Below are 26,853 nucleotides of genomic sequence, written 5' to 3'. Positions count from 1 at the left end.
GTCGATGTCTGGATCTCAAAACTAAACAATCATCTGTCAGAATTCAAAATTTCATGTTGAAAATCTGACCTCAGTCTGGTTTGCGGTGAAGTTGTTGCAGCATTTAATGTTGATTTGCAATTTTTGTGAGTAAATGATATGTCGTCATGAACAGAAAGTGTAAAATGTAGATATGTGGATCAGAAAAATAAGAAAATGGCAGAATTCATCATTTGTATTTTCTTAGTGATTCTTAACAGTCTGAAGAGAGTAAAACTGATGTTGGTTTATGTGTGTTTTACAGTAAAGTTTCTCTTAGTGCCTGTTTGTATTGTGTCGAGTATCAACAGTCTGTGTGAAACAGTAGATGTTGATATCTGGGTCAAAATGTCTCGTAGGAACATTCCGACTCTCGGTGACATTTCAGTTTCGTCTGGTTTCCGGTGAACAATCTCTCTCCCTCTTCTGAGGTGATGATGAATAAATTACTGATAAAATTGACAGACACGTCTACAATAACAAAATCTGAAATTGCCTTGACTGTCGTGGTCGAGAGGAAACGGAAGATTTGAGTTGGGTTTGGTTTTAGGCCAATTTTCTGCTTTTCCAGTTTTTATCACTAAATTATTCTTATTATTACCAAGAAAAAAAAGTCACTTCTGCCTATTTATTTCCAAAACTTGTTTGTTGAATGAGTTTGTGCTGTTGTCGTCTTTCCCGCCACGTTGTGTGCATCTGGACGCTCTGGTAACTGGGGGTCAACTTGTTTCTATTGCACATACGTTTCTGCCTCTTCGTCACATCTGCCCCCCCCCCCCCCCCAAAAAAACCCCACAGGTACAAACAGGCAGCGAGTAGCATTATTTTAGTTTTTTGTTTAAATAAAATTAAAAAAAAAAGAAGATAAAAAGTTATGGACATGTACGGTAAAAAGCGCTCAATTCAATTGCAGCCAAAAACAGAATATAATAATAATAATAATAATATTAATAATAATATTAATAATCATCAACAAGAACATTTCACGAAAAACAACAATAACCATGTATAGCTACACAGGCAGAAAAAGTAACGTTCACCTGCATATTTATATATATATATATATATATATTTATATAAAAACAACAACAACAACAGTGTAAAATTGATTGTCATTTCAAGATAAAAGTTATCAAAACATCCAAGGCATCAACCGTGAGGAACAAAGGGTGAACTGTAAAAAGTGACGAGGGGGGGGGGGATTCACAGAACTGACGCCCGGATGAACGACTCACAGAAGAGGCGGGACCTGTTCGGCGCACGCCGGCGTCTGAGGAAGCGTCCGGCGGCCGCGAGTGCAGAGGGGGGGGCGGCACAGAGGCGTCTGTCCATCTGTCCGTCCGTCCGTCCGTCTTAGTGCAGAGAAACCGACGGCGAGCGCCTCCTCTGATTGGCCTCGCCGCCTCCAGCCGTCAGATTTCAAAGGTTCATAAGGTCAAAACTCCATGACAGTCGGGGGGGCAGCTCGAGCAAAACGCGCTGTGGCTCATCCAAGGGTTTGAAAAACAGGAGGAGGAGGAGGAGGAGGTGGGACGAGTTTCACGCCGGAAGGAACGAAGCGGACGAGACTCAAAGTGCTGAGGAGGCGTGGCCTGAGCGTGGGCGTGGCCTGGGCGTGGCGGGCAGGACAGCGCCGAGGCATGGCTTTGATTTGACTGAGCCCTGTGACCAAGAGAGGTAACTCCTGAAAGCTTTTCAAGCAGAGTAAAGGGGCGTCGGTGAGAAACACACACACACACAGTACACACTCACACACACACACACACTCACACACACACACACACACACACTCTCACATTCACTCTCTCACTCCACACACTCACACTCAGTCACGCGGGAGGGAATCTGTCCCTGAATGTGCAACGGAAGTCGTCTTGTTCTGCGATCTGTCCACAGGAGAGAACCAGCCAATCAACAGTCAGAGTGGGCGTGGCCTCCCTCTCACTGCCAGTCCTCGTCGTCCTCGTCGTCCCTGTCCGACGAGTCGTCGTTGGTGCTGTCCCCGCCCACCTGCCGGGTCCCGTTGTGCTGCCGGGACGCCAGGGCCTTCGCCGCCGCGTCGGCCGCCGCCTTCGCCGCCGCTCGCTCGTCGGCCTCTTTCTGCCGCAGAGCCGCCGCCTTCTTCTCCTGCTCGGCGTGGCTCTTCATGTGGGCGCTGCGGCTCTTCACCTTGAAGAAGATCCTGCAGGAGGAAGAGGGAGCAGGTCAGGAGGGGTCGGGATGGAAGTGTTATTATGAAGAGCAGAATACGAAAGAAAAGAAAGAAAAGAAAGAAAAGAAAGAAAAGAAAGAAAAGAAAGAAAAGAAAGAAAGAAAAGAAAGAAAAGAAAGAAAAGAAAGAAGGAAAAGAAAGAAAAGAAAGAAAAGAAAGAAAAGAAAAGAAAGAAAAGAAAAGAAAGAAAAGAAAGAAAAGAAAGAAAAGAAAGAAAAGAAAGAAAAGAAAGAAAAGAAAGAAAAGAAAGAAAGGTCACATCTTCATCTTTAGTATTTGATGGAGTCTCAGATAAAAAAAATGTGTGGAATATAAGTTTCCATTATTTCTGCCTGAGCAACAGTTCTATATTTAGTTTACAGTTATTAGAGAAAAGAGACTTGAATCATTAACAGTGATAAAAGTCAAAGTTGATGCACTGATCATATTAGTTCTACTTCATGCTTCTGCAGCCTCGTGAACTTGGACAAACTCTTCTCTTCCATCTGAACCCTGTGATATCTGCAGGTGACTGATGAGCCCGAGTGGACTTCCTGTATCGTTACTCCTCCGACTCGAGAGGTGGTAGATCTCTAATGAGCACGCTTTGAGCCATTTCAAATGAGGGTATTTAAAAGAGAGCGTTTAGTTCTCGTCATGTCATCGTCGAGAGGCAAGAAGCTCCGACTCTGCTGAGCTTCTGTTGCTAGGACACGCTCGGCAGCAACAGGCCCGGTGCTGCCGTGCTGTTTCTCCATCGGCAGCAAGACGCCGTGAGACACCTCTACTCTTTCATTTACCGATCTGAACTCCGAGCTGCGGCAGGATCACAGGTTTCCTGCAGCGACTCTGCATTCTACATCTGGATAGTTCAGTCAGACAACTCACGTTCGAACATTTATTGCAGCATTAGCAACAGATTTAGTGTTTGGCGTCTAGGCTCCAACTTAATCACTCCCCATTATGATTACACAGGAATGATGGGAGTGATGAGAAAATACTTGTAACCCCCCCCCCCGTTGGAGCCTAAAGGTGGATGCTGGGGGGGGGGGTGGAGGGGCTGAAGCAACAGGTGGCAATACTGCAGCAGCATTGCGAGCAAGAGGGGTGGATGGGAAATGTCTCTCTGGTTAAATAGACCACCGGATAAGGTGGGTGTGTAATATAGATGGTTATATAGACACTTGACATCTATTGTACTTGTGTCCGTCCTGGGAGACAGATCCTCACATGTGTCTCTCTGAGGTTTCTACATAGTTTTACATTAAGTTAAAAAGGTTTTTAGTAGTTTGTCCTGACTCTTGTTGAGGGTTAAGGACAGAGGATGTCACACCATGTTAAAGCCCTATGAGACGAATTGTGATTTGTGAATATGGGCTATACAAATAAAACTTGATTGATTGATTGATTGATTATGGATAGTGAGGTATGTCACATGATTGGCGCAACACAGCTGGAGTTGCCTGCCGGAACCAGCTCGCCGGCGTCGCCACATTTCAGAGTTCGGCTGCTTGTGGAACTGAAGTCAGAGCCGTCGGTTTTCCGCTGAGGAAACAGAGTCACTTCACCAGAGGTGTAAAGTAACGAATTACATTTACTCACGTTACTGTAATTGAGTAGTTTTTGTGTGTACTTTGTAATTTTTTGAGTAGTTTTTAGAATGGGTAATTTTACTTTTGCTTAAGTAGATTTTGACTGAAGTATTGTACTTCGCTACATTGGAAATTACATCCGTTACTGAGTAAAAAAAAAACATAGTTCTCTTTCCACCTTACAACTATGAAATTAACTGAACTATGAAGTAGTTCGGGAATTTAAATGGTGAACTATGAACGTGAACTATTCATGTCTACTTGAATGAAGTGAACATTGAACTAGTTCATGAGAGGTGTGAACTTGCACAACACTGGTGGTAGATGCTGCATAGAGTGGATGAAGGAGTCGATGTAGCTGTCATGTGGTTCACGTCTTGACACGTCCTCCCAAAAGTTCTTAAATGTTGTGTTGACATGTTAAATGTTTAATGTCTGACATGTTTAATGTCATTGCACAAAAATAACTGTTATTGGATTGGATTTGTGACCCGTTGTCCTTCTTTGCACTGTATAGGAGCGGCCCCCATCAAGTTGTTGGAAGTAACTAAGTAACTTTTACTTAAAGTACATTTTAAATGAGCTACTTTTTACTTTTACTTGAGTAGATTTTTAGATGGGTACTTTTACTTGTACTTAAGTAAAATTTCATCAAAGTAATGGTACTTTTACTCGAGTACAATATTTCAGTACTTTTTACACCTCTGCACTTCACCCACCTGCCACACTTCTTGCAGGGGAACTCTCCCTCCGGCGCCGCCGCGGCCACTTTGTTGGGCGCCGCAGGGCTCGACCGGCGTGCGCTGTCCTCGTTCCGCGGCTTGGAGGCGGGGGGTGCAGCGGGCGGATGAGGAGGGGGGGCGACGACCCGGGACGGCGGCGGTTTCTCCCTCCCGGCGTCCTCCTGGCCTTTCATGATCAGGACGCTCCCGGGCTGCAGGCACAGAGAAGAAGAAGCAGAGAGAGAGAGGACGTTAACAACAACAGCAGCTCAGGTTGAACACAGAGAGCAATTAGAAGGACGATAATGAGCCTGAAGCTACTTTACGATCTGCTTTCATGTCGGGTAGCGTTACAATGGAATGCGAACGCGTGCCAGGAAACAACCACATGGACGCAGAGTTTAGGTAAACACGGATAAACGCCCGCCCTGGAACTTACAACAACAACACAGGGGCCACGGAGCGGGGGGGGGGGGGGGGGGGGAGCAGTGGAAAACACCGAGGAGAAGCGGTTCTCGTTGAGTCATTGTTTACTGACAGACATAATGGGGGGAGTTGCACAATCCAGAGAAGCTGACATCGGCCCAGTTCCCTGCTCGGAACCCTCCAGCAGGGGGCAGCAAAGCCAACACACGTCCAAGCAGGACAAGTAGGGCAGAGTTCAAAAGGACAAAAGTGGGACGAGGACGACTGAGGTTTCTCCCGAGGGTCGAGTCAGGCTGGTCCTAAAAAAAATCTCCTTTGTTTTTCATTGATTACTTTGCTGTTGTTGCTTAGAAACAACAGCAAAGTCCTGCAGAGACTTTTAAAAATCTGTTTATCTGACAATGGAAGTGTGAGTTTCTCTGTAAACATTATACGAATGACCTCATGTCTGTAATGTCTCTTTTATAACAGCAGTTCATAAGCCAACACTATAGTGTGTTTGAACAAATCTATGAGGACATTTGTAGCGTCTGCGAAGTATTTAGTAAAAGTCGAGTGTGTGTTGTGTTATATTAAAAATGTAAATACTCCTTAACAACATGTACTAACGTCTGCAGTGTGTGTCTGGTGCCTTGTCAGTTGTTTGCACACCAGTTATTCAGCCTTCATAAAAAAAAGTGTTGTGTGATAGTTTGTTGACGCTTGTGAAACAATGATCAGCTGCCAAGGGAGAGAAACCAGTGAAAAGCCTCTTGCAACATCTTCACCGCACAAACAGACCAGGGAGCAAATAAATAATCTGTGCAGCTCAGAATTACTGCGGTCAGTGAACGTGTCATGATGAGGAGCCGGAGAGATAAACGTGACGTTGTGAGAAAATGAAAACGTCCGGATAGAATCAGTTCAACGGCTTCAGACAGAGGAGTGCGTGAGAATGTTGCGTTAATACACACACACACACACACACACACACACACACACACACACACACACACAAACACACACACACAAACACACACAAAATTAAAATCAGTTCCCCTCTATGATAATCAGAGCTGCAGCTTCTTTCTATTTCCTCACTCGTGCATGAATGAAAGAATATTCCAGAATATTTTGTTTTGGTTCCTCTGCATCGTTTCGTTCCGTTATCGTTTCGTGACGCTAAATTTCCAACTCACTTTCTCGGTGGGCTTCAGCGGCTGCGACACTCTGGTGGAGGCCACATCCTGTTTCCTGTCAGCTGACCCTTCCCACTTCCTGCTGTCCTCCTCCCGCTGGGGCTCCAGCCGCTGAGAGACCTGCAGGGAGGAATGAGGTGATAAGACTCTGGGAGAGAAGCTGACGGCAGCGTGTTCATTTATAAACCTCTGGAGCCGTTATGTAAGATTCATATAGGACTCTGAAGAGTGTAATAGATGTGTTATAGATGTGTGTGATACATGTTCCCCTTCACACTGCTGCTGCTTCCGTTTAAATTGGCTTTAAAGTATTTGTGGTTTTTTAATTACATGCACTAAATGCTGCGAGAGAAATGGGCCGTTGAAAGGTGTGAGAAAGTTTCAAACTTGTTACTATATATGCACATAGCTGTGCTCAGTTGCCATGACAACCGGAAAAACTGTACCTGCAATGTTTCTGTGGTTAAAAGAAATATCTGCATCAGTTTTATTCCCCTAGATACAAAATGGTGGTTGTGTGTTTTTTTGTTTGTTTTGATAAATGAGAATCTGAGCTGACTTTTCTGAAACGACAGCGAGCAGTTTCACATCTTCATAGAACTCAGTTGTTTCACATCTTGTAAGATTCTCTCTGCAATAGAAAGTCGGTGGTTCAATTCCCAGTTCCCCCAGTTCACGTGTCTTAGAGTCCCCAGTGTGAGAATGTGACGTGTGGAGTGGTGCTGAACTCTATAACAGTGCTACACACTTCAAATGCATTGTCTACACATTGTCACTGCAGTAGGAGATCATTATATCTCACTGACCTTCTGGTCCGTCTCCTCCTCCGTGCTCCTGCTGTCCACAGGCTCCGCCTCCCCGTACATCAGCGTCCCTCCGCGGCCGATCTTCACGTGTTTCTTGTACGTGTAGTAAAACTCCACACACTGTGCTACTGTCTTCGTGGTCACCTAACAAACACACACACACACACAAACAAACACAAACACACAAACACACTGTTAGTGGAGTTTTAAGATGCTACAACAACAGTCTGTGGAAAAGCAAACAGTGAGCAGCAGGAAAATACATTAACTCTTTTTAAAATTTTAATCAAAGTCCCTTAATTGCAATCGGATGCAGATCTTCCGTTATAATTTAATGTGCAGCTTATTTTGTCTTATCTTTGAAATATATGTAACATCATCAGTTTGAAAATGTGAAATCATCAAATGTGAAAGCACTTTAATCACTTATCAAAACAGCGAATCTCTTCTATTGATCTACTTATCAATTACTTTTCTAATTGTTTAAGAAAAGATCTAATTGCAGTTTCCCAAACGACGAAGGCCTCAAGCTGATTCATGAGTCTGAACTTTAAAGTCTCTGATTTGGTGGTTCGGCAAATTAGACGACCGTGAAACTCTAACACTGATTTGATTCGGCCTCGTCCTTGTTCGGTGAAGTGGTTTCGGATAAGAACACGAAATAGTTTCCCTCTGTTGTGGAGAAGCGGTAATCGACTGTGACACAGCGAGTGATTAAATGGGAAGTAAACATTGTTCCAGAGTGACTGTATTTCCCTCCTCCCGCCCCGGGACTCATGTAAGAGTTGTTTACATGACTCGAATCGAGAGTTTTTTTAATTTGGCCGACCTTTATTCTGAAAGCTTCACACGTACCTGTTTCTGCACCATGAAGAAATCCTTCTTGTACGCGCTGATGCCTTTGTTGAACTGGCGTCTCTCAGCTGCCGTCCAGCTGTCGGATCCTGAGGGAGGAGACGAAGACGACAGAGGAGGGACAGATGAGGGACAGAGGAGGAGAGAGGACGAGAGAGGAGGACAGAGGAGGGACAGAGGAGGACAGAGGAGTAGAGAGGAGGGAGAGAGGAGGACAGAGGAGAGAGAGGAGGGAGAGAGGAGTAGAGAGGAGGACAGAGAAGTAGAGAGGAGGGAGAGAGGAGGACAGAGGAGTAGAGAGGAGGACAGAGGAGGGACAGAGGAGGGACAGAGGAGGACAGAGGAGGACAGAGGAGAGACAGAGGAGGGACAGAGGAGGGACAGAGGAGGAGAGAGGAGGAGAGAGGAGTAGAGAGGAGGACAGAGGATGGACACAGGAGGGATAGAGGAGAGACAGAGGAGAGACAGAGGAGAGACAGAGGAGAGACAGAGGAGAGACAGAGGAGAGACAGAGGAGGGACAGAGGAGAGACAGAGGAGTAGAGAGATGCAGTTTGTTAGTGTCCAGTTTAATTACACAAGTATCCTGCTTTACTCTGTGTGTGTGTGCTTGAGTGTGTGTGTGTGTGTGTGTGTGTGTGTGTGTGTGTGTGTGTGTGTGTGAGTGTGTGTGGAGACAAGTTCAGTCCAACCCCCCTTAAATCCACACACACACACACACACACACACACACTCATTCACTCAAATCACTTGATTAACAATGGTTCTCCTGTCTTCTGCTCTGGATTAACCACATACAGTAGAGCCCCTCCCTGTTCCCCTCCTTGCCTCATCATGCTGACCCTGACAATCCTCCACAGTCTCCCCCCACCCCCACCACCATCACCACCCCCCCACCACCCACGCCTCGCTCTCTCTCTCTCTCTCTGCTGCAGCTGCCACAGCTCAGAGGCAGCGGCTTAGATAATTCATCACTGTTTGGTCACTATAAGTCAGAAACGCTCTCTCGGATTACGAACGTGAGGCGCAAAATATAAAAACACAAACACGGAGTTTAACTCGGTTTGAAAAGTGTTTGTTTTTCGTTTGCTCTGAACTTGGTTTGAGCGCCAGACGGGTGGAGTTTATCAGTTGAGGAGATAAGGATGCAGAGAAATGTTCTGACACTGACAAATTCAGTGAACTTTCTGTGAGTGGAAAATGTACTGGTCTCAAAGTAACGACAACATGATGTAAATGTAGAGCTTTAATTAACGAGTGCAACCATTATCAATGGATCCGCTGACTATATCGATAAAGAATGTGAAAAACACTGAAAAGTAACAATAACAAACATAATATTTTAAGAAAAACTGGATTTTGGAGCATTTTCTATTTCTTCATATATATAAACAGTTAAATTTCTCTTGGTCAATACATTTCAACTTGTTTCAGCTGCAATTAACTCTCTTCCAGTTCATTAGGTTAAAAGAAAACATGTTAAAACCTTTTAGTTCTGTATTCATATGACTTACCTGAGTAGTGGAAGTCTGACAGACGATGAGACTTGGGGAAAATTGGATTCCTCAGCATCAGGAGCGACAGAGCAGCCTGAAAAAAAAATTATATATATTTAAAATGTGCATTTAAAATGAGGAAACTTTACACACAGTGATTCCTCTGAGCCTTTATACTTCAGGAGGCCGCGGCCAGACGAGCTCTGAGGCTCTGATTGTTCTTCATGCACCTAGAGATGAAAACACTGAGCCGTGAATCTCGCAGGTCATCGGGGAAGGGAGATAACCATCGCTCTCATTTTCCTGCAAGTATCAAGTACCCGGGTGCATATTATTATGATGATGATGAGGATGATGATGATGATTCGCCATCTGGCATCGACAAGAAAAAAAATAAAAGACTTTGAGGTGTTTGAGAAGAAACCGTCTCACAGAGTGTGAATGTTGAAAAGGCAGCAGTCAAGAGTCGGACCGCTGCAGAGAGTGGGAGCTTTGACAGCACCCCCCCCCCACCACCACCCCCTCGTGGTTTCCTTGACAACGCTGGACAAGTGCTGGTTGCTAGGGCCTGAAATCTTGCTGCTTTCGAGTGCAGCTAAGAAATACGTGCAGAACCTGACCACATGCATGAAAACCAAAGTACAGTTGCAACAACAACAGTCTGCTGCACAGTGCTGGGGATTTCACCTGGAATCCAGAGAGTAGAAAACATTTCCCTCATCAAGTTAGTGACATACAACATTTAAAACTATACTCATATCCATACTAGCCTATAAACCTACAACTGTCTATAAATACATATATGTCCTTATAAATAATGCACAAGTGCAGTAAACATCCTTGTGCAGTCATCCTGGGTCACAGCACTTTACTCTATTAAGTGCCTCACAAATAATATTTCCCTCTGTAGTGAAAGGTACATTATGTATTCTCTGTAGTTTTATATCAATTATTTGTTTTATACTTTCAATTGTTCTCTTGTCTTCATCATTTTAATAACATGCTGCTGTAACAAGTGGACTTTCCCGGTGTGGGATCAAAAAATCTCTCATCTTATAACAAGCTGGCAAAAAACCTGGGATGACACCTTCAATCCTTCCACAGTAGAAAGATATTTGAAGTTTAATTCAACAAAGAACAAAGAAAAGCTGATAATTCTCACAACTAAGAAGCTTTAACTTTAGATTTTAGAGCTTTCTTGCATGAAAAATTAATGTAACTATAGATCAATTTCAAAATCATTTCCTCACATAAACCAGACTGCCTTCCTCTGCCTTTCTGCAGCTCCTCTGCTCCACACGCTGCAGCATCTCTCTGCCTCCGGCTACATATTCAAACCGTCTCACCGGCCCAGTCATCTCACGCCGCCACAGAGTTTCAGGGCAGAGCAAAGTGAAATCCTACATATCAGTCACCGCTGTTCACTAATCACTCTCTCAGATAAGGTAACCGGAGAGGCAGCGGGTTCAGGCAGGAAGTCAGAGGCATGTGCACTGCATCAGCCTGATCACATTCGACTCTGCGTTCACATCCAGCCGGTCAGTGATCGCTCTGTCTCTTCTCCTACATGCCGTATTTTTTTGCATTTTCACTTGCATGTTTTTCCGTGAGAAATATGAAGCAACGCCTTGTCACATTTTTTGGTTTTGTCCTGGTTCCTGTCCCAGGAAATCAAGATATCAGGTTTCACCGACAGAAATCAAGCTGTGGTCGTAGATTTCTGTGATCCCTCAAGCCGCTTGTAGAAAGCAGCTTTTTGCAAACAGACACTTGTGCAGAAAGCAAAGCAGAACCCGGCTTCACTGCAGCAATGTGCTTCTGTCCAGGTGCAAAGCAAAGTCATGGAACTCTATGAACTTTCACGTACATAACGAATATAATCATGAGTGAACTGTGCATTAGGCCTCACAAAAAACAAACAATATATAATCTAAAAGTACTGTAAACTATTTATTTAAATGTAGACTTCATTGTTTTCACGAGTAGAAAGAAGGAAACTTGAACTGAGCAGTGTTTGCTGACTGTAGAACACAAGCACCCGTTCATTTTTCTGGTTAATAATGTGACTCTCTGCCCCCGGCCGCTCAGTCAGGATTGTTCTGTCGCACTCACCATTATGTCGCCTTTGCACTCGTACAGACAATGGTGAGCCAGCTCCTGGTTGGTGCCTCCTCCACACAGAACACTGGAGCAGGCCAGGTGCATGAGATCTTCCACTGAAAGAGACAGAGATCCATGTTGACCTTGGTTATTATGTTGCATACAATGGTGACAGTGTTTGTAAGGGAGAGAATGAAGATTAAAATGATATTTAACGGTATAAATGTGTAGTTTTATGTGATTTGATCGGGTCCTGTCCAGACCTACGACCCATGTTGACAGCGTTTCAGTGGGTTTTCATTTTTCAAACAGTGTTGTGCCTTTTTTGCGTATTCAAAAAAAGTAATCTGCTCGATCATAAACTGTTGTAAACATCATCTCTGATGTGATAACAGAGATACTTCTGTATTTTGAAAACAAGGAAATTACCGACTTGTGTCTCAAACTAAATTAAAACTGACAAACGAAACTGTTTTGTTTTTTTATATGTGAAAAAAGCAAAGTAGTACAATCATGTGATATTAAAATCAATGAAGTAAATAAATTCGAAACTGAGCAACCAAATGAATGCCCCCTTGTATCCGGTGATGTAACGCTTGTGAAATACTGCGTCAGGTACTTACTCTTACCTTTCTGATGGAAGTCGGGTTTTTCCTGCAGCACGTTCAACGGAGACCAGACCAGATCGGCTCGATGTGGATCGAGCTCGACGACCGACCGCTGCCTCAGCTCCGGCACCTCCGCCTGGTACCGAGACCCGATATTTATCCGTCTGCAAACAGGACAGAATCAGTGTGAGCGACAGGGTTGGACACCACTCAATTTGGATTCGATCACAAAGACACTGTGTATAAATATCAAGTAAAGCTCTCGATTTAATTCCCGAGATCATGTTCTGGTTCCCGAGCTGTTCTTTCTGCCATGATCTTTAAATAGTCCCGGGGACATTGTGGAGGCTCTCTGGCAATTCTTTTGCACGGTTTTGAATTCGAGCTCGTTACACAGCTCACTTCAGCTCTCGGGCACCATGAATAAAACGTAAATGCCTCAGATAGATTCAAAGCAAGTGAGCTTCTCAAATCCAATAAAAGTAAAAGCATCCTAGAAGGAAAGAGTCAAAGCGATTCTCGAGGGGCTGAAACCAGATATCACCGGGATGTAGTGGTGAAAATCACGTTGCAGTCACACAGATAATTCCTTTCGAGCACGTCTCGTCCCTCCCCTGCACTTCCAGTGGGCCTGCAGTGTTTCCAGCTGAGCGAGTGTGTGTGCCTGTGTATGTGTGTGTGTGTGTGTGTGTGTGTGTGCGTGTGTGTGTGCGTGTTCTGGCAGCCTCCCCAAGGGAAGACGGGCTACTAAGAACTGGAGCTGTGATGCCTCCCGTTTGTTTGGGAGTACACCAGAACCAGCTGAAGCCGTGATGAATGGGAAACCTCACCGGCTCGCCCCCGGCTGACCGCTGAGCAGCTGGCACGGCTCAGGCAGCAGCTTGCACAACAAACCCCCATAAACTGCACCTTCGAAAAAATACAAATATCCATGTCCTCAAAAAACTGCCCCTTGCTCTGCTGCATTCGTAAACATCCAAGCTATCCAGGGTTGTGTTTACATTTATGAAGACGGTGCCACTTGAATGTCTTGATTTGCTCTGGGGTTGTTTACATTACTTTGTTGTAGACGACTCTGCATTGACTTTCTGCGACATCCATGTGATGTATTCAGATTACATCTCTGTACGGTGGCTGTTATTGTCAGTGGTGGAGTTCACCTTCAGTAAGAATGAGGGATTCAGCAGAAACGATGTTGATCGGTCACAGCCACAGGAACCACTTTATATTTTACAGGTTTTGCTCTTCCTCCAAGTTATCTTCTTATTCCATAAATCTCTGTCTGTATGTGGAGTAAATATTTAAAGAACTGCTCATCTCATCGACACATGATATGTTCAGTATAAATACATTTTGCTCATAGACATAATCGCACACGACAGCGGCCACGACAACTGATTCTCCAGTTCTGGGTTTTGCAGACTGAGTCCTGCAGCTGATCTTCAGTTAACACTGATCAATCACTGCGGGTCAGTTACAGTTTCAGAAAGAAAGCTGCAACCAGCATCACCACAGGCCAAACAAACAGCCCAATGCAAACATGCAGGCTTACAACGGACACTGCACTAGATCATAATGAAATAAAAAAAAATTATAGAATATTTTTATGGGTCATTTTTGTTAAAAACAAAAAGACGGGCCCATGCATGTGGACTAACAACAGTATAAAACTTGCTGAACAGTGACAAACTAAGATGTAGAAAGTCTGCAAAACTAGAGAAAGTTCCACCTGGATTTCAGTGGAGAAAACAATGTCAATATTTTTGGGCTACACCCAAAACTCTTCTGAAATTCCACCTGGTTTTCAGCTCCACTCGTGTTTGCTGTAGCATTAAACCGTGGGCGTCCACAATCTTAAATACTGAATGTTCAACGTCAACAAGAGCCACATGTTTAAGATACGTGTCCGTTCTAATCAGTGTCCATCTGTGTTTCAAGAAGCTTTAAGGCTCTCCACTTGACAGGCAGTACGGCGTTGTTATGACAGGATGCATTTTGCAGAGAGACATTAGGCAGCGTCGTTAGATCCGGAGGTGGATGACAGGGCAGAAGATTCCAGTGGTAACAGCGGCGAAGGGGCGGGACCACTTTAAAGGATGGGTTTAGAATTTCAAGGGGTCTGCGCTCTCTCCTCCAAGACCTTTCATGAGTCAGCCCAGTGTTTGGGTTTGAATAATTGATCGCAGAGCTACTACTCCCGCTACGATAATGCTGCGTGCAGTTTGAGTGGCCATGTGATTTATCTGAAAATGACAAACGACCCCCAGAACCCAGTGGAAGATGAGGATTTTATGTTTTTTTGGGGACGTGGAGAGGAAAGAATATACTCACGGCTCGATGCTGACTGGAGTGACCTCGCACATCGCAGACAGGACCGGGGGTGTGATGTCGCAGCTGTCTGCAAGAGGCAGCAACACAAGATCCAATCAGTGACATTATCAAAAAGGGTTTCTTCATAATCACAGGACTCCATAGCAAAAGTTTCATATTTCATTCACCAGATGTTTATTGCTAAATGTTTGAATTTACATAGTCAAGGTGTCATGTGGATAATCCAGGGAAGTTGTATGAACTTTATTTCACTACTCACTGGAACGTAGCAGGCTGCGTGTGGCCGACTTGGGCGTGACCGGCGGCGGCAGGCCCTGGCTGCCGGCTGCAGCCTGGGACAGGAAGGTGGAGAAGTAGAGACCCGAGCCCTCGCGGACCGGGCTGAGGATCGGCGGCGGCGTGTACGGCGGCATGGTGAGCGGGTTGTCGGCCAGCCGCACGGGCGAGCGCAGGTGGCTCTGGTACGGTGTGATGCTGGCGTAGGGGGTCGGAGCGATGAAGAAGCCCGGTTTCGGGGGGGGGATGAAGAGGGGCTCGGGCCGCGGGCGCCGTTTGGACTTTTTGCCGTCGTCCTCTTTCTCCTCTGTGCCGCCATTCTGGTGGGAGAAGAGAATCACGGGTGAGTTTACCACACAGGTCTTTGTGTGCACTGGGATTTTTTTTTTTTAGAACTTTATTGAAGAGAAACACAAACATTCCTTGACAACATCACAAATTATATATGACAGACTGATTAGTGAAAAATAATAAATAAATAAATGGACAGTTAAGACATCCCCCTCAGTTAGAGAGGTATCCTGCAATAGGAAGCCACCTCCTCACAAAAACATCAGACCTGAATTGTAATTGAGCAGTTAAAGCCTCCATTCCATGAACCTCCCTCAGCTTCTGTTTCCACTGTAGGTGGCTGTGGATTCAACCATTTTATTGTCACCATTCTCCTAGCAGTCATCAAGAATATATGTAACAAGTGCTCTTGGTCTCTTGTGTACATGCCTTCAGGAGTTAGATCGAAAAGAAACTGACTTGGGGTGAATAGTAAATTAATTCCCAAAACTGCATCTATCTCGCTCTTTATCCCCTTCCAGAAAGGAAGCATCATTGGGCAATCCCAAAATATGTGTGAGTGGTCGCCAACCATTCCACATCGTCTCCAGCAGTATATTGCCGCTGGATTTGCACAGTGATTTTGAATACACAAACACACACACACAAACACAGACACACACACACACACACACACAACCATCAACAACAGTTGGCTCGGGCCATCACAGAGAAAGAGAGCAAGAGGAAACAAGCAAACCCGGCTCTCATCTGCACCGTACATAATGTACAGTATTGCGATTCTAAATCCTGATAATCTGCCGGATCTGGGACAGGGCAACAGTTCACCAAAGCCCCCCCCACCACCACCACCACCACCACTACCACCAACTGAAAGACGGAGAGCCAGAAATGTGTGGAGGACTGAAATGGGGGCAGGGGAGACATTGAGCATGTTTGGGGGGAGGGGCAGTGTGTTGGGGGGGGGGTGATGGGCCATAAATGCAAGGATTTGATGGCTCGGGTTCAGACAGGAAGGAAGACGAGAGAGGAGCAGCCGACTTTAACCCTCAATTATTTGTTCTTTCGTGAATAAGGTCTTGTCAAAAACAATTATATTCCAGAACCTGCTGACACTGCGGAAAAAATGAAATAAACAGCGAGCAGGAAGAGATGTGCACCGACCTGCTCGGTGCTCTCTGACAAGGAGTTCCTGAGCGAGCGTCTCCGCGTGACGATGACCGAGGGCTGGTGGTCCGCCCGGCCCAGGTCCTGGGGGTGGGACGGCCGGGGGGGCCAGCCTGACGCCAGGGCCGCTTCCTCTCGGTCCGGGGACGGGGGCTCCTGCCGCCGCACCGGCACCGACACGGGGATGACGAGCGGCAGCAGGTTGTCGTCTCGCTGCCGCTTGGCGTGCAGACCCTCCGAGGCGCCGGGACTCCACGGCCGGTGGGCGTCCTACAGGGAGGGAGAAAGTTGTTATGAAACGGATATAAAATAAGAACAAATGCATTAAAAGAACCCTGCATGTGTTGGAATTGGTGAATTTAATCTGAAACATAAAATCCATGTTATTTGTGTGTAATTGTTTTTTTTTTAAGACTTTACAGCTAGATTAAAAATCATAAAAGCCTAAGAAAATCAATCTGGAATTTATGACTTAGGCTTTTATGACTTTTAATCTAGCTTTAAAGTCATAATGTGTCATTTTCTGATGTTTAATTGACAAACACTGTATTTGTTTAATAAAAGATAATGATTACAGATGCAGCCGTAAACCAAGGAACAATATTACATCCTTGAAACACTTCCACTCCTAAAGGTGACTCATCAAACTTTGCTATTTTCACAGCCTAAGACTGAACTGAAACAAAAATCGAAGACTGCTTCATCCTGTTGTTCCTCAAAGTGACACCACTCGAAACTGCAGCTCGCACAAAGTTCCTCCTCAGCTTTTAGGTCACCCAAATTCAAATTCAACAACTATTCAAATCTCAAAAACTAGCGTTGATGATTCAGAGCACAAAGCAACGTGTGTAGCAGGTTGTAATTCCCCGACAACTTAAAAAGTCAAAGCAGGTCAATACGGTTCAATAACTCAATAAATCTATTTGGGTGGAGGTTAATTCATCTGGGGCAAGAGGCCAAGTTTAAGTCAATGGAATAATTTGGAAACTCTGCAGCCTTGTTCCTCATCTGACACAAATCTTAATGCGTAAAGAAAATGAAGTCAATATACTCAAACTTGGGGTGTTGACAAATAAGTCAATTTGTCATTAAACGCCTGAGATGAACCCCGACAGAATCCATACACAGAGAATGAACTGCAGTCAAAAAGTTTGGAAACTAATTTTGAAACCTCCTCATGCCTCGGATCGCACTGCTAGGTGCAGCTCGGACGTTACAGAGAAAAACCATTTCAGAGATGACTCGTCACATTTCTTCTCTTTGAGAAACCACAACGGGTGGGCAACCGAACAGCGATCGACTCCGAAGCAGCTTCAAAGCGCTCGGAGCGAACCACCACATCAGAGGAAGACAGACGCATTCTGCCGCTGCACATCTAGTGCAGTGGGGCTGTGCTGGATCTGGATCTGGGCTCATTACTGCCGGTGGAAAACTCCAGCCCCTGCACCAGTGTGGTGGAGGACAGATATTCTGCTGAGCGCTGCACGCCGGGCAAACCCTGCAACCCCCCCCCCCCCTGTATAGAGAGCGAGAGCGGAGGGAGGGTGGGGGCAGACAAGGCCAGGCTGGTGTGTCTCTCCTTTGATGGGATGGGGGGAGGTGTGTGCAGGCATGTAACCAAACACACTGTCTGTATGATCCGCGACCCATGAGGCAAATCCAGGGCGCTGAACTGCAGACACACTGACTCGACACGACTTGTTGCACAATCCAGACATTCAGCAGATAAACACACGAGTACATGACGCCACGAGGCAGAGGTGGGCAGAATTTATTAAGTGGTTTGTTTTTTTTGAGGGCGGAACCGTGGCGTATGAAGCTGTTTAGAAAAGTATACATTCACCCCGGGGACAACAATTCCCCATGTGAAGACTTCTTCAGCCACAGACTTTCCTCCACAAGGCAGCTCAGCGGAGCAGCTCAGTTTTCCGTGGCGCACACTTCACTGGGCGTTGATTACACTCGGCATTTCTTCCAGCAACACGTTAATCACTAACAACACAAGTTTTGGCAGAATTTTCTTGGCAGCTGCATGGGGGAGTTTGTTTCAGCTCCCGCTCTTGTTCGGGGAGCTGCAGTCCCGATGCAATTATACCCTCAGATCACACCGGAGAAACAGATTTCTAGCTCTCGCCGAGATGTTCTCAATTAAGACCTCCGGCGAGAGCGACACGTTCCAATAAAAAAATCCCCTCGTAGTGATTGAGACTAAGAACATTAGTTTAGTTATTAGTTACTTTTTTCTATTTAAGGTTGTTTGTTTGGCTTTTTAGCTTTAGAGGAAATAACCGAGTACAGTGATACAAGCGATAAAAAGGGAAAACGGCTGACATTTTTATAAAAATTAGCCTTTACCTTGAGAACATGTGGTGGTAGCGACTCCATTTCTGAGGCCTTCTGAGCCAGCGTCTCCAGGTTGACCTCCTGGGACACCCTGCGTTTCCTGCGTGTGCTCTGGATGACGCCCGTCGGCGCGGCCTGGACGTCCCGGGCGCCGTTCTGAGAGACCTGCACCCCCGTGGCCGCCTGGTCCGCGGAGGTCGAGAGGAAAGGGTTGTCGGACGGCGCTCCTCCTTCCTTGGAGAGCCGCCGCGATCTCCGAAGCTGCGTTTGGGATTGAGTCTGTGTCTGGGGCTGGGGCTGGGACGGGGGCGCGGAGGGGAGAGGGGGCTGCAGGGGGTCCGGGGACTGCTGGGGGTCGGGGGTGATGTCCTGGATGGCCGGCTCCTGGGTCTTTGGGGCAGCGGGAGCAGAGGACTCCTGGGAGTGCACCACCGCAGGCTGGGGATGGGGCTGCGGGTGTGCATTTCGAGCGGCGGAATAATAGTCAAGCACATGAGGGTTTTGTTGTTGCAACTGCTGATGTTGCATTTGCTGCTGAATATGCAGCTGCTGTTGCTGTTGTTGCATTTGCTGCTGCTGCTGTATCTTTTGTTGCTGCTGCTGCTCGTGCTGTAGCTGCTGCTGCTGCTGTAGATGCTGCTGCACGTGCTGTTGATGCTGAATGATTTGTTGCTGCTGCATTTGATGTTGGTGCTGCTGCTGCTGCTGCTGCTGCTGAATCTGTTGCTGGATGATGTGATGCTGCTGCCGCTGGATCTGCTCCTGCTTCTGCAGCTGCTGTAGCTGGTGGGGGGGTTTAGCCTGCGTGGGGTAGTTGGGCGGGTTGGGTAGGGTGGTCCTGTTGCCCTGGAAGGACTGGTAGTACGCTGGCAGGTGCTGCTTGGGCTGACCGAAGGCCAACTGGAAGGGCTGCAGGACCGAGCTGCCTCCTTGGTGGGACTGCTGGGTGTTCAGTGCTCCGGGTTTTAAGGATTCCTGAAAGGCCTGGGCCTGCTGCTGCTGCTGCTGCTGCTCCCACTCCATGCCCTGGACCTTGACTGCCTCCCTGTAGGCGTCTGGCGCCCCTAGAGGCTGCTTGTCTGCAGCTCTGTTAGCGGGCTGCGGATGCGGCTGCATGCCCGACGTCTCGTGCATCGACTTTGCGAACGCATTCTGAGTCCTTGAGTCCGTCACGTTAACTCCTCCCATGTAATTTGAAAAGTTCTGACCCCAGTTGCTGATGGGGTTCCAGGAGGCGGCCCTCTGCTGCTGGGACAGGGACGGCTGCTGCTGATTGGGCTCCTGGTGGGCCCACTTCATCGGAACCGTCTGCTGATAGTGACCCCGGCTCTGGTCGCCTTTGTCCGGGCTGAAGATGACGGAGTTGAGGAACATGTGAGGGCCCTCCGGATTGGAGGTCACGGTACTGGCGGCCTCGCTCTGTCCGGGGTCGGAGGCGGCGGCCCCCGGGACGTAGTAGGACCCTTCAGGGTGCTGGGACGCCTCCTTCATCGCTACGCTTTGTTCGTTGAAAAACGTGATGCGTTTGCCCGTCCGTTTGGCGCTGGGTTTCTGCTGAGCTGGCACACTCATGACGGGCATGAATAAGCCGAGCAAGACAACTACTATCGCTCCACCCGAGTGTCACTTGAATATATCCAGAAATTCAAAAAACCTCAATAGGTAGCCAAAGTCAATTTGAGCCGTGAAACTGTGTTGACATCAGTGTGAGCCGAGGCCGGGTCAGCCAACATGATCTTCTCCTCCGGGCTGAAGTTCTTTGTGACCCGTGCAGAGGACGTCGGGCCTGGGGGCGAGTCGATCTGAGGAGGTCTGCGAGTTTCTCTCATTCACGGGCAACACCCTGTGTGGAGAAAATGGCAGAGGTCAAGCATTCAGCCGTCAGACTAAAAGGGGGTCACCACAGGGGGGCTGGCATTGTCATCCCTGCTGCAGCCATGTAAAAACCTGCTGTCTGCTTTTTCAACAATAGTCCTGCACTGAAAAGGTATCAAGTGTGAGAATAGAGGGAGGGAGGGAGGGGCAGGTCTAAGCGGTGTCATTCACTGAGCTCACATGACACGGGGGATAAGGTCCTGCACACCGGCCGACCGGTACAGCAACCCCTCCTTTAGGGAAGGGAGTTCATGAAGACAGATAAATCAATAGTTCCTGGGGATGTCATCGGAGGATGGAGCTGCACCGAGTTTAATGTCGGGCCATGAAATCAGTGCTGAAACCAACTTTAACTGACCCGTATCGGAGAGGGATCTCTCGTTCCCGCCACACAAACTCAAACAGACTTGATAGAAACCGATCAAGACCTATCAAGGCTCAAATCCTCACCTCAAACAGCAGATTACCAGATTATCACTTAAAAATGATTTAGATAATACTAGAATATTGTTGAATCACAGTTAGAAGGACAGAGTCTCATTCATGATACTTCCAAAGAGAATAATCCAAGTGTTTAAATGGCAAAATTCGACAGGACACATAAAAAAGATGGCTGCGACCCCTAGTATTGTTCAATTTGTGATATAACTGAAGGAACTACACTCGACTATTGGAGAAGTAATCATATATACAGCAACCCTCTTTTAGGGAAGGGAGTTCATGAAGAAAGATAAATCAATAGTTCCCGGGGATGTCATCGGAGGATGGAGATGCACCAGGTTTAATGTCGGGTCATGAAATCAGTTGAACTTATCGTTGAGCTTCACTTTCCAACTTTAACTGACCCGTAACGGAGAGGAATCCCTCGTTCCCGCCACACAAACTCAAAAAGACGTGATAGAAACCTTCCTTTTTTCTTTTTTAACAACTAAATGACTCATAACCGAGGAGAAAGGGAACTTATGCCCTTTGAACCGTGGCTGCACACACACACCGAGAGAAGGAAGGGCAACTGAGAGTGAGCAAGCATGAGTCATGCTGAAAGGATCTATGCAAGGGGGGGGGAGAAAGTTAAAATGGCCTTAAAGGCTTCGATGAGCTCGCATTTAGAACCTGACAATTGCCATGGTAACCCCCTTGTGATTATCAAATAAAATTATGATTTAACCAGCCAGGTTTTTGCAGCAGATTTTGGACTCGGTGCCGTTTGCCAAAGTGGAGGATTCACACAGATTGCCTCGGTTTCTGTTTTTTTTGTAAACCCTTGGTCCATCTGCAAGGAAGGAGAGAAAATCTCACCACTCTCCTGCAGCCGTCAACAACCTGAACAGAGACTTTGCTTTTCTCCTTCAAGATTCACATTAACCAATGCATGATTGCATGAATTAATCTACAGCTCAGGGTGCAACCTGGAAAGTGACCGACAACTGTCACCCTTCACTCTGGTGGCCTAGTAAAACACAAGCTTCTTAAAATAGACAAGCTGCAGCTGTTCAGATCGTGCAGGGGCTCAGGGGGAAGCACAGACTGCTGGTGGGGGGGTGAGGGGGGGGGGGGCGGAATGGGCCCCATGCATGCGAGGCTGGAGCTGGAGTGTTTGTGTGCATCATCAGCAGCAGCACACCACGTGACCTTGCACATGCATTGAAGAAGACTCTCTCTGTGGAAACCGTGCACGGAGGGAAAGCACTTTTTCTTCTTGCATCGCTTCGGGAGCAGCAACAACAACAACAACACAACAAAAACACACACACTGGTGCTAATTACAGGGGGCGAGCACGATGTTCGAGGGATCATGGTGACGCATCAATCGTGCAACATTACCCAATCCTCTGTAATCACACAAGGACGCGTTCGATTGTCTTAAAAATACACGTCGAGCGCCATTAGCTGCACTAATCCGTCGGTGAATCCTAATTTAAACAACAGTGTGTGTGTGTCTGTGTGTGTGTGTGCATGCGGCCTGGCTGCACGATGCACACACAAGAAGGAGGAGAAGGACACAACATGCCCGATGAGGAGGACTCTTCCCGGACCTCCTCCTCCTCCTCCTCTTCATCACTTTCCAGCTCAGCCTTTGTTGCATTAGAGACAGGATTACCCATGTGTCTCTAAAGCCATGTCCGCGTGCACGAGCCCACGGTGCACGGTGCAAGGCGCGTGCACGCGGCTCGTAAACAACAACAACCGCGGGGTCGATTCCCGCTTGTAAACACGTTACACGTTACACGTTACATCAGCCCGGGGACTCGAACCCCCGGTTGTGTGTCTCTCCGCGGGGTAAACAAAACTTTTTCTTTTGGTGGTCAGTGTCAGGAGCGTGCACCCCCCCGCGGGGAACGACCACCCCCCCAACCCGGGCTCCAGACCCCCTTCTCCCACCCCCGTGGCTCCAGCCCCCCCACTCCACTCTTACCGTCACGGCAGCAGCTCGAAGCCCGGGCAGCAGCGCACCTCCTCCGGCCAGCAGCTGCGCACAGGCCCGGTCCCTGCGTGCATCACGTTGAGCCGCTGACCTCACTTCTCCTCCTCTGCTGCTGGGTGGGTTACTTTTTCTCCTCCTCCCCCCCCACTCCACCTCCTCCTCCTCCACCTCTTCCAAGGGGGTCTAGACGTAAACAGGATCCTTCCCCGGGCGCTAGTGGTGTGCACAAGCCCGGACGCAATGCCGCCAATGTCCGCTGCGCATTATTTGCACGAAAGGTGTTGTACGGTAAATTAAAAAAACACAACACAATAAAAACACAACACACTCACTGGGCGATGCGGCCTTTCTATTCCCGACGTGTAGTGCGACTCGGTCCGTGTCTCTGCGTGCTGTCTTGTGACCCCCCACCACCCACCACTCCTCCTCCTCCTCCTCCTCCCCCCCCCCACACCAAACCCACTTCCACAAGCCACAAGCTCGCAGGCCACACCCACTTCCATGCCCATATAAGGCCTTCCTATGACACGCAACGCGCTGTAATTTACGGAGCAAAGTCCCCGTCAGTCCATGCGGGAAATTCCTGCACACATGGGAGGACCGCGGTGGATGGGGGGGAAGTGAGGTTTTTTTTTTTAAACATTCACTTTCCTTTCATCTTCAGATCTGGGTTTTTTTAATAATTATGAAATTCGTTTTCAGTTTTAATTGTGTCTTCATGTGATCAACAAACTGTGTCAAATTCGTGGAGAAGTTTGAAAATTGTATTTTTGTTTATGTCAGAGCTGCTGTTTCTTCTTCTTATTTGTGCAATTTCAATTTTGTCCATGTGTATTCCTGTTTACAATGTATGTATCCTGTTGACATTGTACAATTCATCACTTCATCTTTATATTTCTATCTAGATATTTTTAATTGCGTCTTCATGTGATTCACAAACTGTGTCAAATTCGTGGAGAAGTTTGAAAATATATATTTTTTTATGTCAGAGCTGCTGTTTAGCTTTTGTTTTTATTTGTGCAATTTCAATATCTTTCAATTTGCTATTTTGTCCATGTGCATTCCTGTTTACAGTATACATATATCCTGTTTACAATGTATATATCCTGTTTACAGTGTATAATTCATCACTATCTTTATATTTCCTATTTAATTGCTCTTTAATTTGACTTTTCTCTATCCTTGGATTCAATCCCCTGTACTGTAACAGTGTGTTTCCATATTTGTGGGACATGTTGCTACAGAGATAGCGGTTTATCTTATCTGATCTTGTGAATTCATTGTTTCCTAATAACTGTCTATAACTGTTATAAACAAGTTCATGACACACCGACAGATCCTGATTTCAGATAAGATAATCCTGTATTAGTCCCATGGTTGGGGAATTTCCAATATTATAAAAGATATAGAAAAATATGAATGGAATAAAACCAATATATACAGTGTAAAGATGTGCGGTGTGAGAATATGTGCAGTGCAGTGATTGCACATGAACAGACAGAATGAGTATTGCACAGTTAAGGGAGTTAAAGCGCAAATATTTACTTGTTCAGTCCAACCAGCAGCCAGTGTACATACATTTATACTGAGACAGACCAATGGAGAAAGGGAGGAGCCAATCGTCTCTGTTTACCCAAGTGATGTTCGTCAATGTCAACGCTACTTTACGTAAAATGATAGACAACAAAGTAAAGACACAAATCCTCACATTGAACCCCAGTTTATCAGATTATCAATTAAAAATGATTTAGATAATACTAAAATATTGTTGAATCACAGCTAGAAGGACAGAGTCTCATTCATGATACTTCCAAAGAGAATAATCTCAGTGTTAAAATGGCAAAATTCGACAGGACACATAAAAAAGATGGCTGTGACCAGTTCATTGTTCAATTTGTGACACAACTGAAGTCACTGCAGTCGACTTGTTAGAGAAGAAACCAGATATGTCTTGTGTTGAGTCTACCTTCTCTTAATTTCCTTGTTTAAGTCTATTTGCATGTGTTTTCTTAAGCTACAGTGCATTGAGCTCTCCAGGGCCACGGTGATGAAAAGTTCAGCGAGCTTTTGTTGTTGAAGACAAGCCACATGTGATACTGCTATAATCAGTCTGAGTGTTGAGTTTCAGTTTGTACCCGTGTTCACATGAGTTTCACTCAGGATGAAATGAAAGTGTGTGAGTGCTTAAACCAGGCCTGGATATCGCAAAGTGATCTGGGGCCTGCCCGGTGATATAATGTCAAACAGATAAAACAATCACATACATTTCAAAAAAGACCTCAATAAGGCAAACAACCATCTGTTGTAATTACATGATTATTACAAAGATTCTTCAATATTGATAAAGCTGAAACAATCAGTTAACTTCCGCTCCAGAATATATTCAGCAGTGTCTCCCCATAGAAACGTTCATCACTGGACTGCTGAGGTGGACAAGCCACAAAAGGTGCATGTAGTGAAATCAATGATGGCTGCATTCCTTTTAGCTGCCCTGTGCATGCTGACTCAGGCTAATGCTAAGGCCTCAATTATCCTCCCTTGGGGATGTGCACACGGGCACCATGGACACGCACTTGTTCTTATTATACACTTTCTAGGCTGCTTTAAATCCACCTGACGACACAAACACAACAGAGTGTTGTTATCTGTTATTTAACGACAGCTGACACAATGACTCAGGATTTGTTAATCCGGGACCTTTTGGCTTCAGTTTTGAACATTGGGATGAACTAGAAACACACCGTCCTCTAAGTCTGTGTTAAAACACGCATGTTTATCCGACTGTTACGAGTCAAATGAGACCAATACGCTAGGAAAACCAGAAAATATCATGTGTCACTGGACATGACCAAGCATGTGCCAGTCGGACGGTGCACAGCTGTAGTCTCTCTGCCGGGCTCGCTCTCCTCTCTGGCTCTTAAAATAACGTGCAAAGCCTGAACACATTCACGCAGTTTGACAAGAAGCCGAGTCAGGCTGACATGGCTGCGTCTGATGACACTGTGACTGTGCTGGGAATCAGGGTTTGGAGTGTGTGTGAGTGTGTGTGTGTGTGAGAGTGTGTGTGTGTGTACTCATCTTTGCAAGCATACACACTGACCTACCTTGTCAGGACCAATAGACCCCCATGGGGAACAAAGAAAGCTCCTAATGAGGTAAAATGCAATTTCGGAGGTCCTAGTTAATGTTAGCGTCAATAGTAATAGTAGTAACTATGGTTACGGTGAGAGTGAATCTCCAGGAAATCAATATAATGTACTCTGAAGTCTGAGTTACAACTCTATGTGTGTATAAAATAGTGTTTTCAAAGAAGATACCTTTATCAATTAGTTGATTTAACATTTACTAATTAATGGGCACTTATTTTGACAGCAAATTCATAACTTATGTAAATTGTAAAGCCACAGATTTGATTTGATGCTGTCAGATTCCAACATGGGAGGATTTGCTGCTTTACTGATTAAAATATTTCAATCCTGAATATCTAGGGGAGTTTTGGACTTGTCAGACATGAGCAATGTTTTCTGACAATTTAATCCTAATTTATAGAGATACATGTTCAATGATAACAACCTCTAGTTGGTTGCAGCCAACTCACACTGACTTGAATGTGTACACACACACACACACACACACAGACACACACGCTCCCACAGACTGCAGAGCACAGCATGAGGAGATATACTTAACTTCACAGGAGGGGGGGGGGGGGAAGTGTCACAATCTTATTACCACACAGACATGCAGCTGATCACGATGCACTAAAGCCACAAATCCTCCAGGTTACCCCTCCCTGCAGGAGTTTGCATGCATCAGAAACAAAGACTTGACTACTCACAGTGAACTCTGCTCCTCCAGGTCCCACCCGGGCCTTTATCATCTCCTCCACCAGCTTCACTTTCCTCATGAAGCCTCGTAAACTTTCCTTTATTTCCCAGATTCCTCCACAAGGCGGAACTTTCCTTCTCTCCTAGCGACCCCCAGCGCTGCTGCAGCCCGCCTGCATCCTCTCTGATCCCGGGTGCAGATGTGGTGACAGCCCCCCGGAGGTGCAGCAGCCGGATGTGACCGGTAGCGGTTTGTGTTGTGGACGAGCTGGATTTCATAAGAATTATCACAAAAAAATTAGAATAATACACACCAAAAAAAAAAAT

The 26,853-nt window shown here is 46.2% G+C and overlaps 1 protein-coding gene across 3 annotated transcripts; it reads right to left on the bottom strand.

The window, feature by feature from the left end:
* Nucleotides 1-1,803: 1,803 nt before the first annotated feature.
* On the bottom strand, nucleotides 1,804-26,565 carry mideasb (mitotic deacetylase associated SANT domain protein b). 3 transcript variants are annotated; one of them, XM_061082590.1, is made up of 13 exons: nucleotides 26,538-26,565; nucleotides 18,412-20,242; nucleotides 16,054-16,326; nucleotides 14,582-14,918; nucleotides 14,323-14,389; nucleotides 12,013-12,155; nucleotides 11,396-11,499; nucleotides 9,302-9,377; nucleotides 7,789-7,877; nucleotides 6,934-7,077; nucleotides 6,128-6,247; nucleotides 4,521-4,735; nucleotides 1,804-2,200 (listed from the first exon to the last, which is right to left on the bottom strand). In XM_061082590.1, exons 2-13 carry the CDS (start codon nucleotides 19,978-19,980, stop codon nucleotides 1,960-1,962), a joined length of 3,378 nt encoding a protein of 1,125 aa, XP_060938573.1. In that variant the 5' UTR covers nucleotides 19,981-20,242; nucleotides 26,538-26,565; the 3' UTR covers nucleotides 1,804-1,959. The 3 variants fall into 3 exon arrangements, with proteins under 3 accessions (XP_060938573.1, XP_060938574.1, XP_060938572.1); XM_061082591.1 differs by lacking the exon at nucleotides 26,538-26,565 and adding an exon at nucleotides 23,032-23,099; XM_061082589.1 differs by lacking the exon at nucleotides 26,538-26,565 and adding an exon at nucleotides 22,691-22,824.
* Between the last annotated feature and the right edge of the window lie 288 nt (nucleotides 26,566-26,853).

Source organism: Limanda limanda, chromosome 12 (genome assembly GCF_963576545.1).
Source record: "Limanda limanda chromosome 12, fLimLim1.1, whole genome shotgun sequence".
Lineage (NCBI taxonomy): Eukaryota > Metazoa > Chordata > Actinopteri > Pleuronectiformes > Pleuronectidae > Limanda > Limanda limanda.
Note: the sequence above shows the minus strand (reverse complement) of the source record. Positions and strands in the feature narration are given on the sequence as shown.